General features: G+C 34.0%; 1 protein-coding gene across 9 annotated transcripts in view; it reads left to right on the forward strand.

Annotated features, from left to right (window-relative positions):
- Positions 1-13,504, forward strand: part of LOC127839296 (disabled homolog 2-interacting protein-like) — a 210,017-nt gene that overhangs the window by 96,321 nt on the left and 100,192 nt on the right. Inside the window, exon 1 of one of the 9 annotated variants that reach the window (XM_052367580.1) lies at positions 601-652. The exons of the other annotated variants lie outside the window; for them this stretch is intronic. Within the exon in view, the coding sequence (XP_052223540.1) occupies positions 604-652 (49 nt within the window). The 5' untranslated portion in view covers positions 601-603. Of the gene's footprint in view, positions 1-600; positions 653-13,504 lie in introns of those variants that run through there. 9 annotated transcript variants of the gene reach the window in all.

Genomic DNA, 13,504 nt, shown 5'->3' on the forward strand with positions numbered 1-13,504 from the left:
TCTAATTTTGTTTATTATCATACTGTTACAGACTTTACAGTACACTTGGGATTTTCTTGGATTTGTTGCGATGACTTAATATTTATTTCTACTAAGAAATATAAAGAAAAAAAGAGAAAATGTGTGAATGGATAATAAATAATAAAATAATATGTCATAAAGTAAGTAAGTAAATAAATGAAAAAAAAATATACAAAACAAATAAATAAAAATGCTGTGAATTGTTAAAATGTATTAAGTGACTTGCTGATTATTCTTTTTATTAGAAGGAGTCAGATTAAAAATAATAAAACACTGTCTTATATTCAGTACTTGTTAGCAGTACTTAGAAGTCATTTAAGGAAATTTAATTGTTGTGTTCAAACGTTCCCGGAATAGCACTGAAAAAAAGATATTCAATGAATGTAATTGTGTTGTAGAATTGGATGACTGCCTAAATAGGGTTCACCATGAAATGTGTTGACTTGTTGATGGATATCTGGGCATTGTTCAACATGCAGAGAACACTTGTCAATTTGTGTCCATTTTGATATTAAGGAAGTGCATAATTAAAATTATAAACAATGTCTGACACTGTCTGTATATTGTGATTACTTGGATTATATGTGCCTTAAAATGATGATCATACATTTCTTCCGGCGGCTGTTTTTCAGTAAGTTCTCTTAACAGATTGTCTCCCTTAGATTGTGTTTTATTTAACCCTTTATGTATTTTGAGTCACATGTAAGTCCCTTAAAAAGTTTTAATTACATTTAAGACCTTTTGTACTATATTTAAATTTTAAAAGCTTCATGTCCAACCAATATTAATTAGCAGCCAACAGTATAAAACCTAAACAGGCTGTTCTGGTTTTATGCTGTTTGCACATATACCGGTAGCTGGATTTTACTTTGCTTCTGTCCGCCCCTGCAAAATGTTGTTCTGCAGTTCAAGAATAATTCGTGAAATATTCATGAACTGTTTCATGAACCAAGTTCATGAATAGTTCACAAATAGTCAGTGAACAGAAAATGGGCCGCGTCTGTGAAATGTTCTTGAAATTTTAGTTCATTAACTGTTCATGAACACTAATGGCATGACGTGTTCATGAAATATTCTTGAAACCTAATGGCATTTTGTATTCATGAACTATTCTTGAACCCTTATGGCATAAAGTATTCATGAACTATTCTTGAACCCTAATGGCATGAAGTGTTCTCGAACTATTCATGAACACCAATGGTATGAAGTGTTCTTGAACAGTTCATGAACAACAACAAAAAAGAAAAAATCTTCATGGTTTAGCTGTTCATGAACAGTTCATGAACACTTTTCTTCTATTTGTAAATGGCCCATTTTCTGTTCATAGACTGTCAGTGAATAGTTCATGAACCATAATTCTTCACGAGTTCATGAACTGAGGTCTTACAAAGATTATTATAAGTGTAAGCGAACATGAGAGACTACAAACAAGAGACATCATTTGCACTCAACAGACAGGTCAGGGTAGAAGAAAAATTGAACAGTATTTTAACATATTGTATTGAAGAACAGTTTTTAATATATAATTGTTATTCTAGTTTTGTCCAATATCATAACATATAAAACAAGAGCTGAAAACCATGCTGATCTATTCTAAGCTTTGTCACAAATATGTTATTTAAGACAACAGACGCTCAAAACTTCGCACAGTCAAAAACACACTGTAATAAACACACTAAGGTAATGTAGCAATGTATGACTATTTGAGTGGAAAATACAATTTTAAAAACTGCCACACGTTTAAGATCACAGGTCACAGCAAATCCTTGAAAATGAGGCACAACTCTGGAAAAAAGAAATACAGAGTTGTGGTAACTGTGCCCATGAGCTTCAATGAGCACAGGGAATAAGTGTGTGAAGTTTCAATTAGTTACAGAGATACCAGCTTCAATGCACAAACTTTACACAGGGAACCGACATTTACAAATAGGTGAGTACATAAGCTCATTCCCCTGCGGAAAAGTTCGCAGTTAAACCATGTGCCAAACATGGTCATTCGTGTTTGAAACATGTCCAGAAAACATGTTCTGACTCTCATTTGACCATGATATAACCATGCTTGAAACAATTTGGTTGATCACGTTTCTAAAAAATGACATCATGACCAGAACATGTTTGATCATGGTCAACAAAGGCTATGATATTGCAATGATATGACAATTAACAACTGTCATCGAAATGACAATGTTTTGACCACATTTTTAGCTCGACTATTATATATGAAATATATATAGTGGAGCTATCCTACTCACCCCGGCGTCGGCGTTGCCGTTTCCATATCCATTCCCGTTGGCGTACGGTGCAAATGTTAAAGTTTGCGTACTACCCCAAATATTTTCAATGTCCCTTGACATATTGCTTTCATATTTTGCATACTTGTTTACCATCATGACCCCAACATATAAACAAGAGCAGACAACTGTATCAAGCATTTTGACAAAATTATTGCCCCTTTTATACTTAGAATATGCATATTATTGATAAATCTATGTTAAAGTTTGCGTACTACCCCAAATATTTCCTATGTCCTTTGACATATTGCTTTCATATTTTGCATACTTGTTTACCAACATGACCCCAACTTATAAACAAGAGCAGACAACTGTATCAAGCATTTTGACAGAATTATGGCCCCTTTTATACTAAGATAATTGAACATTTTGCTTAAATTGCCATTACTTCTTAATTTATGATCAGATTTTATTAATACTTTGACAAAACAACACTTACCTGAATACCACAATGGATTCCACCCAAACAATACCCCACGCCCCAACCCAGAATCCCTGCCCTCCCCCCCCCCCCAAAAAAAAATAATTTTTTTTTCCCTTTTTTTATTTGTGAAAGATCATCTTATAAATGACCACACCACTCATTATACCCTCCTCTCAACCCCCCTCCCCCCTACCTTTCCCCCCCCCAAAATTTTTTTTTTTCCCTTTTTTTATTTATGAAAGATCGTCTTATAAATGACCACACCCCACATTATACCCCCCCCTCAACCCCTCTACCCACCCCCCCAAAAAAATAATAATAGTTTTTTTCCTTTTTTTATTTTTGAAAGATCGTCTAATAAATTATTGAATATGAACAATTTCCCCATCATGGCTTACGTTATACTGTCAAGCACTAGAATAGTCGAGCGCGCTGTCCTCTGACAGCTCTTGTTTAACATGTCTGGCTCCAGGGCTATAGATAACAAGCGTATGTGCGTTATTGCGCAATTAAAATAACCAAAAGCGTAATTTAATTCAAAATCAAGCGTACAAAAACGCAAATGTAAATTTAATAACGTAATTCCCGTAAAAAACCTTGCGTCACGAAACGCAATTCTTACAAACATCGGGCGTATTTTTTTAGACTGGTTATTTCCCGTACAAAATGTACCGAATAGTTTATATGCCGTCCTATGAAAAAAAGAAGGCAGTCTTTCCAGCGGTTATCAATCTTTGGGGTAAATTACTGTAATTATTCGTAGACCCACCCGATTTCTACTTTCATTTTCTTAAAATATCAAAATGGCCACTCGTGGCCGTAGAAAGAGAATCCTCACACAAACACTTAAGACAGGTATTTACGCCAGAATATTTGGGAAACCGAAAGCTTCTGTGCTGCTTTGCTGAACGATCTGTTGCAAGATGTCGTCATTTCTCCCGAGAATTTAGTTCGCCCGTTATTATCGGAGATTTTGAACGAGGTTGTTAAACCCAAAAAACACATATTGGGGAGTGTAAGTGAAAAAACTTTAATAGAGTGGCGAAACAAACACCCGTGGCTGATGATGGATATGGAAAGTGGAGTTATGAAACGTACATTATGCACAAACATGAAAAGTCAATTAAAACTAACTAATGTTGCTACAAATGTTGATTTATTTTTCACATGCACATGATAATATAGTAATCTTAGTAGATTTTTATTATATCATATATGTCATTCCCTAAATTACCCAATTGAGTTAAAAAACTGGGGTGAAAAACCCAATTAAGCTCAAAAGTAGGGGGTAAAATGTTTTGCTAAAACTATTGCATTTACAAAAACCCTATTGTTGTCAAAACAGGGGGTGAAAACCCAATTACCCGGTACCCCAAAAATTATCTATAGCCCTGTGGCTCTGATTTGAGCATTATATAACCATGTTTGAAACATGGTCGATCATGTTCATAAAAATGCCACATGATGACCAAAACATGTTCGATCATGGTCAACAAAGGCTATGATATAAAAATGTAATGACGATGAACAAATGCCATCAAAATGACAATGTTTTGAACATGTTTTTGCAACTTGAATGGGGAAGGGTTAACTTCTGTTTACAACAAAGATGTAATAGGGATACACTGGTTTCAAGTAGTGTGTCAGTCTGTCATCGACAATATCCATACATCAGCTTCTTGTCTGGAATATATCTAGAAAACTATCAGACTCCTTAACGCTTTGCCCCTTAGATACCTATTTTGATGTGTTTGTAGTCCCTTAGAAAGTTAAATTTAATTAAAGGTCTCCTTACTAGATTCATGTTTTAAAGGCTTCATTTTCAACCCTTAATTACTGATGAACAGCAGACGGCATAAAACCTGAACAGACTATGAGTTACTGCAGGCTTATCTGGTTTTATGCTGTTTGCACATAGTCACTTTGCTTCTGAATTTCTGAGTGGAAAGGGTTAACCCTTTGCATGCTGGGAAATTTGTCGTCTGCTAAAATGTTGTCTGCTGAATTTCTAAAATTAGCATTTTCTTCGATTTTTTTTGCAATGAATACTATCAGAATAGCAAACAGTTTGGATCCTGATGAGATGCCACGTTTTGTGGCATCTCATCTAAATCCAAACTGTTTGCAAAGGCCTTTAAAATTTGGTTCCAGCGCTGAAAGGGTTAACTTGAAAATTCATTTAGGGGGTGTGCAGAGCACAGTATACAAAGCCCTTGCTTCTCTGTTTTAGAATTACTTCCCTTTGTTAATTGTTGTACTTCGATTTTGTTTGGAGCTTATCAGGAAAATAGCAGAAATGTCAATGATAAGTAGACATTATTGAGGGAGTTATTGCCATTTGTAAAAAAAAGTACCACATGCCTATTGTCTGTCTTTCATCATGCGCAATGCTTTGTCATCATCAGTGTTTTGAACACTATAGAGGCTGCATTTATTAGCCATTCTTCATGAAACTTGGTCAGCACTTTTTTCCAATGTTATCTTGGCCAAGTTTGAAACCAGGTCTGAAAAGTTAAAAGAAAACTTGGTCAGCTTGCAAAATTATAGAATATGCTTGTGAATACTTTAGAGGCAACATTTATCGCCCAATCTTCATGAAACGTGGTTAGAAACTTGATAACATGGTTTTATTTCACTTTGCTGTTTTGCAACATGTAATTTTTGCAAAATGTGTTGAGTATCATAAGAATCATTTGACAATGGACTAAAAAGCAAACTGACTGTAAAACCCACAAGTCATACAATATTATTGTCAAGGCCTTTGTTCATTTTTACTCTATCATCAAACGCCCAATCAATAATCTTGTCTGCTAAACTCTCTGTCTGTCTCAGCATAATAGTGTCGTCTGCGTTATATTGCCAAAATGACGGCAAATCGTAATGAGTCACTCCAAAAAGGATGGACTGCTACTGGGAAAAAAACGACAGCAGCTTTTGTACCGATGTAGCAATTTACCAGTATGGTCTTTAAGCCTCGAGTCTTTCGGATCAGTATTTCCAAAATGTTTGTGCTTAATAGATATTGGATATTGAAAGTGGAAGTGTACATGTTGTTGTGTTTCTGTGTTTTGCTTATTTTGGACGCTATGTGCTACAGTGTGCTATATTATTGAGGATGAATTCTTAATATCCACTTGGTTTGGAACTTTTTTACGATCCAAAGTTCATCTTGAAAGAAATTTCTTGATTCAAGAAAATTCAGTATGGGTTCAGATTTAAAAAAGAAAAGAAAAAGTTGTTGACTTAGCAATCAGTTCTAAATAGTTAGCTACAGGAATAAAGTATTTTTTATTGTTACATCAGTAACTGATTCTGTGGAATCTCCTTGAGAACAGATTTGGTCATTATTGTGTTCCTTAGCAACCAACGAGCTGTGTCAATGTCTGAAATTCTTCTAATTATTATCAGTCTATTTCTCAATTGTTGCCCTGAAGTTGCTGATTGTTTATTTCCGTTAACTGATTTTTCTCTGGATTTTTTAAACAGTCCTTTGTTTATTTCCGTAAACTGATTTTTCTCTGGATTTTTTAAACAGTGCATGTTGATAAAATTTAGTATCTCTTATGAAGTCATGCAGTCTTCAGTTTTAGCATTTCATTGTATTATTATTATATTATTTCTTCTATGAACACATAGTAAATGGTAATGTTTTAAAGGCAGACTTTGAAAATTTACAGAAGGGTTTGTTCTTGTGGAATCTCATTATATTTCTTGTGTAAACGTATTTTATTTTTTTCGGCATAGCTGTATAAGCCAGCTTTTCACCTTACCTGACCTTTGTAAGTGTCCAATAAAATTCAAATAAAATTTCCCACGGCTAGATACGAATAAATACACTTCATTTATTCAATTGGCTGATTTGAACATACTACCAGAACATTGGAAACATGAACGTGTCTTTGAAATGCTGTTTTACTGCGTGTTCAACATGAAATAGTTTGATCTCTAATGAAAAGACTTGATAGATAGAACAGTTTTACACTCAACTCTCGACATCAATACAGTTTGTGCATGCACCTTTTATTTTCAGAGGATTGCCAGCGCCAGAGCGTTTGTACTTAAAGGCTATGTTCTCATATTTAGTAATTACTTCCATATTCCTGTCTGTGTACTAGTATATTTAAGTTCATGAAAGTATCATTTTTCCCTATTCTGATATTCGTTTTGGCCAAACCATTTTAAATTGTTTTTGAAATTGAACATATAACATGTAATTATAAAGATTTAAACAAGCTGTCGTTCCAGCAGTGGAAGAGTGGCCTCCCTTTAATGCATTGCATTCCAACCTGCAAGGTATCAGGGTCAGTTCGCAGCCAGTACAATAATCGTTATATTATATAGATGCTATCGCGTGAACTATGTTAACTGGAATTTTCTTTAGACCAGAAATATGTTAAATGAAGATATTCAGCGATATAATTATGGTACGTCAGTAATAGATTCTTAATGTGTTTTCAACAATACCATGATAAATATTATTTTTGATTAATTTAACAAGAACTATTCCACCATATTGACTAATGTATTAAGCATGAGCTCGAATAAAAAAGATATGCCCGACAAACCACTAAAACAGGTTTGTTCGAAGAACGCCCGCATAAATATTTAAAATATGTACGGATACTTTGCGTTTGGCCGGTTGACTCATATGTTTTAATTTCACTTCCATTCTTCTTTTGGTTTTATTTTGTATTTATAGGTTTATGACCTGCAGCAATATGTAATAATGTAAAATAACAAATTAGCAGCGTAAACTCCGCGTAACCTCCCGTACTGCGTATGATGCAGCTAAGAACTGCACAGAAAAAGACATTCGCTATCTTTGATCTCATTCATTGAACTCTTTACCTTCACCCACTCCTACCACAATCAACGCCGTATATCTTTTTTTAAAGATATTTCTTGTTATTTCTTAAAATAAAGGGAGACAAATGTTCAGCAGATTAAGGATTCATAGAAATATAGCTAGGAATAAGAAAATGACCAGGACAATATAATTTATTAGTTCTTCTCTTAGAAAAAAGCATGCTTTCTCCCAATTATTGTCCACATTGGACAAATTTGTGGTTTCTTGGATTAACAAGACAGCAGGGGGGCTTTTGAAAGCATAGGAAATACACCATACTCAGACGTTTAACCCTTAATTTCACAGAGAAGCAAAGTGAAAATAACTATGTGCAAACATAACACATATTTATAAAAATCAATATTTAATTAAATTAGATTTTCTATGGGACTACAAGTTTATCAAAGTGCATTTATAAGGGTTAAAATGAATAGAAAAATGATAATCCACAGCAAAATCTGACAATATTAGTATCACATAATGATGTTCTCTGTATAATCTGTCAAAAACTAATGAGAAAAACCGGTAAGCTTTTCAAGGTAGTTCATCAGCATGTTATATACAAACAAACAGAACATTACCAGCACATTTTCTGGACGTCATCAATCAACATCACATGGACATAGGGTTAAAGGTAACATCTGATCAAGTACCCATAACTGCCCTGACAGGCTACCCCAGACAATCCAAACTCAAAATCACAAAAAATTGATGAGGAAAGAAATATTCCATATTCTTGGCAAAACTAACCCTTTACCACTTACATAGGTATTTTGACACATTTGTAGTTGCTCAAACAGTCATATTTAATTAAGGATTGTTCTAACATAAGATTAAAGTTTTTGAGGCTTCATTCCCAACCTTAAGATACTAATGAGCATCAAACAGCATAAAATCTGAACAGACTGCGAGTTTTATGCTGTTTGCTGCTCGACAGTATCTATACGGGTTGGAAATGAAGCCTTTACAACTTGAATTTAGTAAGAAAGGTGTTGAATTATATTTAAGTTCTAAGGGACTACAAATGTGTCATAATATGTTTCTCGGTGGTAAAGGGTAAAATCGATATGTAGGACATTCAATTATTGTCATCTGCTGCTGTTTTATCTTGTAGGGATTATTACATTATTCTGAGCTTTATAAGTTGATTTGTTTTAATAAGTTTAATAATGGAAAATGGAAAACATAAGGGTACACTGTTCTTAGTCATAAAATGTTTGCATATTTTGAAATAAAACTTCTGTGAAAAAGGCTTGTAATGCATGTTCTTTAAGTCCAATGCAGTCCATTATACAATTTGAAAATTGCTTACTGCAAATGTTCACCATGTGGAAAAACTGTAGTCGTGTGTTACAAACCCAACTCCCTGGTATATGGCCATGATACAGCTTGACCAAAACATGACTTTGTCATCTGTCATGCGATTTCAAATGATTTACCTCAACATTGTACCATTCAGAGAAGGAATGTGGCGTGTGACCCATTCCATTGCTGAAAGGTCAAGGTCACATCTATAGTAAAAGGTCAAGTCCAAAATGAAACTTCATCATGCAATTTATAAATAACCTACAAATATTTTAACACTGTTGAAACAGTGAATGGTGTGTAGAAAATGTGTCCGTAATGCTCCAAGGTCAATCTTAGAGGTTAAAGTAAAAAAAATAAGTTATTTTGTGAGTTTTGACTGCAACTTCATAATATTTCATGCATCTTGAATCACCTCAGTTACCAAAAAGTTTCACGGAATGCAGAAAGCACCAGTTTTGTGTCCCTTGCACAAAAGTCAAGGTCACACTTAGAGGTCAAATATCAAATATGGGCATTGTGTAGCTAATGTTAAATAATTACAGACTTTCTTGACAATGAGCTTGACATTTTGTCAACAGCCTTCTAGTTAAGAATTTTTCATACAAAATGTGATTGCAATTCTCACAGGAATAAATAAGTTATTTACAATTGTTCATATGGTTGAAGCAAAGCTAAGACTATGATGACTGCTTGAAATTAGTGCTAGCGTTTTCCATGCTTCAAGGTCACATGTTAAATTTGCTGCTCATTTATCATAAAATACAACACTGCTCGTGTTCAAAGCATATTTAATGTGCCATGATTTTGTCAGTCACAAGTTATTTAAAGCAGAGGTGAGACATATCCTGTTAATGGATGCTTTTAATACTTTTATATACCTGACAATTTTCTCTGGGTGAGAAATTTAGTGGAAAAACATGCAAAAACGGCGATGCAATAATTATGCAAGGATGTAATTCTGAGAAATCCCTGCAACTGCTACTGGTTGGTTCAGTTGGAAATATGTTTGTTATTGTGACTGGTGGATTTATATGGATCAGACAATTACCATGTTTTTCAGGCCCTAATTTAATATATTATGCATTATTTTGCTTGAATTTTTTTAAGCAACATTTAAGATACAGGTAGTTTGTAAAAAAACATTGTGGCATCAAACTGTATGAAGAAATCTATTTGCAGAATGATTTGGTCATTAACCCTTTCAGTGCGGGAACCGAATTTTAAAGGCCTTTGCAAACAGTTTGGATCCAGATGAGACGCCACAGAACGTGGCGTCTCATCAGGATCCAAACTGTTTGCTATTCTGATAGTATTCTCTGAAAATTTTTTGAAGAAAATGCTAATTTTAGAACTTCAGCAGACGACAATTTAGCAGACGACAAATTTCCCAGCATGCAAAGGGTTAATAATCTTTATGTGAATTATAACATTGTAATCTTGCTTTGTGTGGCTTCTCTTTAATTGACCAATTTAACTGAAAGCATGTAATGAATTTTGCTTGAAAACAACTATCCTAAATTGATTTCTTGTGCATTATTTTAAGATTTGTTGTTCAATGAAGTGTTACCCCTGCGAAATGTTGTTCTGCAGTTCACGAATAATTTGTGAACAGTTCATGAACTGTTCGTGAACTGAGTTCATGAACTGTTCACGAATAGTTCGTGAACAGAAAATGAGCCATGTCTGTGAAAAGTTCTTGAAATTTTAGTTCATGAACTGTTCATGAACACTAATGGCATGAAGTGTTCATGAAATATTCTTGAAACCTAATAGCATGAAGTGTTCATGAACTATTCTTGAACCCTTATGGCATGAAGTGTTCATGAACTATTCTTGAACCCGTGTGGCATGAAGTGTTCATGAACTATTCTTGAACCATTATGGCATGAAATGTTCATGAACTATTCATGAACATCAATGGCATGAAGTGTTCTTGAACAGTTCATGAACAACACAATTCTTGAAAAATTCTTCAGGGTTTTGCTGTTCACGAACAGTTCATGAACATTTTCCTTCTATTTTTCAATGGCTCATTTTCTGTTCACGAACTGTAAGTGAATAGTTCATGAACCATAGTTCTTCAAGAGTTCATGAACTGAGGTGGCATGAAGTGTTCATGAACTATTCATGAACAAGAATTTGTCAATTTATGCAAAGGTTATCATAAGTTACATTGTTACTAAAGCTCAACAAACAGGTCAGGGTAAGAAGAAACAAGTCTTGTATTAGCACTTAACATATTGATAGCAACATATAACAATAATTTAAATATAACACTAATAACTGAGATACAAGTGGTTTGATTATACTCTTTAAATTTCATAATACAACTTTGCACTATATGTTCATGAATAATTCATGTATTGAAAAGATTATGAATAGTCTCATTTTCAGTTCAAGAATCATTTACTAATCAATGGTTTCCCTGAAATGGTTACACTTACAGTGCCAAAGAACTTCAAATGGAACCAATGGCTGATCAGTTCAGCCGGTAATTTATTAAAGACTTACATTTTCAAATATAACATAAACCATGTGCCTTCCATTTCAACTTCCTGTGCACACAATATTCTTTCTTTGTAAAAACAGCAATGCAATGTACATTGAGTTCTTGATATCATCTTAAACTGTTCTTGAAATAAGTTGTCCTTAAAACGTTCTTAAACTTGTCTTTTAAGTCTTCCAAGAACAATGACAGATCCTTTTAAGAACATATTGGATTCTTAAAAGTCCATCATACGTTCAAAAACATTGTGTAGACCTGTTTAAGAACATCAGAAGGAAACATGTTGTTCAAAAAAGTTCTTAAAGTGTTCAAGAATAGTTTAAGAATAATTCAAGAACAGGAAAGGTCCTTAAAAAGTAATTGAAGTGTTCCTGAAGGCAGTTCTTGAACAGTTCTTGTACAAATGTTCTTAAAATTCTCTAGAACAGGTCAAGAACTCTAACTTACAGAGGTGAAAGTACTATGCATATTCATACTAACTTCACAGGTTTCACAAATCTACAAGATTTGTATGCTAGACATTTCAATATTACTTTCAAAAATATGTATGAAACATCTAGCACAAACGAATTCATGAATTATTCATGATGGATCCTTAAAGTCTGTCTCAGAAAAGTCATTAGAAATACTTGTGCATGAAATGTTCATCACTAAGTATTTATGGTTAGATGAAGAACTGTTCATGAACTTTGAAATGTTCAACAATAATTCATAAACAGTTCATGAACATGTCTTAAGAACAGTTCATGTCCAAAAGTTCATGAACCAAGCTCAGGAACTTTTTCAGAACCGTTCATGAACAGTTCTTGATTGGCTTGAAGTGTTCATGAAATCATGAACAACATTTCGCCGGGGCGGCACTTAAATGAATTTCCTGTGCATTTTAAGCTATTACAGTTGAACAAAGATTGTATGGTTTCACTTTGAACTTCTGATTCACCAAGGAAGGAAAGAAATGTTGGAAGGTGGTTGCAAGACCTGTTAAGATTGTTAGCCAAGATCAGATCTAATCAAACTGTGAAACTGAACACAAAAAAGTGTTGTAATTATCTGACTGATAGGTGTATTGCTCTGAGAAAAAAAATCTTGATGTTTATGTTAACAACATCAGAAAAATGTTTTTTTTTAAGCTTGTGTAATTGGTTAGTTTCCCAAACAAAAAACACATTTTTTGTAGGTTAATCTATGAAAAAAAATTGAACTCGATCTCATTAACAGGGTTTGAGTGATTTTTAGCTCTATTGGCCAAAGGCCTGAAGAGCTTATGTCATGGCGTGGTTTCTGTCGTCCGTGCGTGCGTTAGACTTTTTCTTGTTTACGCGATAAAGTCTACAGTTTTCATCCGATTCTTTTCAAACTTGTTCAGTGTCTTTATATTAATGAGGACTCGAACCCTATTGAAAATGGGTTACATCAGAGTAAAAAGTCCAGAATTATCTCCCCTTGAATTTGAGTACTTTGTGAAATAAGGCTTGTTTACGCAATAAAGTACACAGTTTTCATCGGTTTCTTTTCAAACTTGTTCAGTGTCTTTATATTAATGAGGAATCGAACCCTATTAAAAATGGGTTACATAAGAGTAAAAAGTCCAGAATTATCTCCCCTTGAATTTGAGAAAATTGTGAAATAAGGCTTGTTTACGCAATTAAGTCCACAGTTTTCATCCAATCATTTCCCAACTTGCACACTGTCTTTATCTGAATGATAAGTCAAACCCTATTGAAAATGAGCAATATCGGAGTTATAAGTCCAGAAATATCTCCCCTTGAATTTGAGAAAAAAATGAAAATCTTTAACATTTTGCCATAACTTTTGCAATATTGAAGATAGCAACTTCATATTTGGCATGCATGTTTATCTCATGGAGCTGCACATTTTGAGTGGTGAAAGGTCAAGGTTATCCTTCAAGGTCAAAGGTCAAAAAAAAAATCAAAGCGGCGCAGAAGGGCACATAGTGTTTCCGACAAACACATTTCTTGTTTGTTTACATATAAAGGTCTATCCTTTTGAAACTTCAACGGATGTTTTACATCATCAAGGGCCAGAACCCTATTGAGAGTGAAGAAAATTTGTCCAACTTATTGTTGAAAAGAAGCCATTTGAAGTTT

Source organism: Dreissena polymorpha, chromosome 7 (assembly GCF_020536995.1).
Source record: "Dreissena polymorpha isolate Duluth1 chromosome 7, UMN_Dpol_1.0, whole genome shotgun sequence".
Classification (NCBI taxonomy): domain Eukaryota; kingdom Metazoa; phylum Mollusca; class Bivalvia; order Myida; family Dreissenidae; genus Dreissena; species Dreissena polymorpha.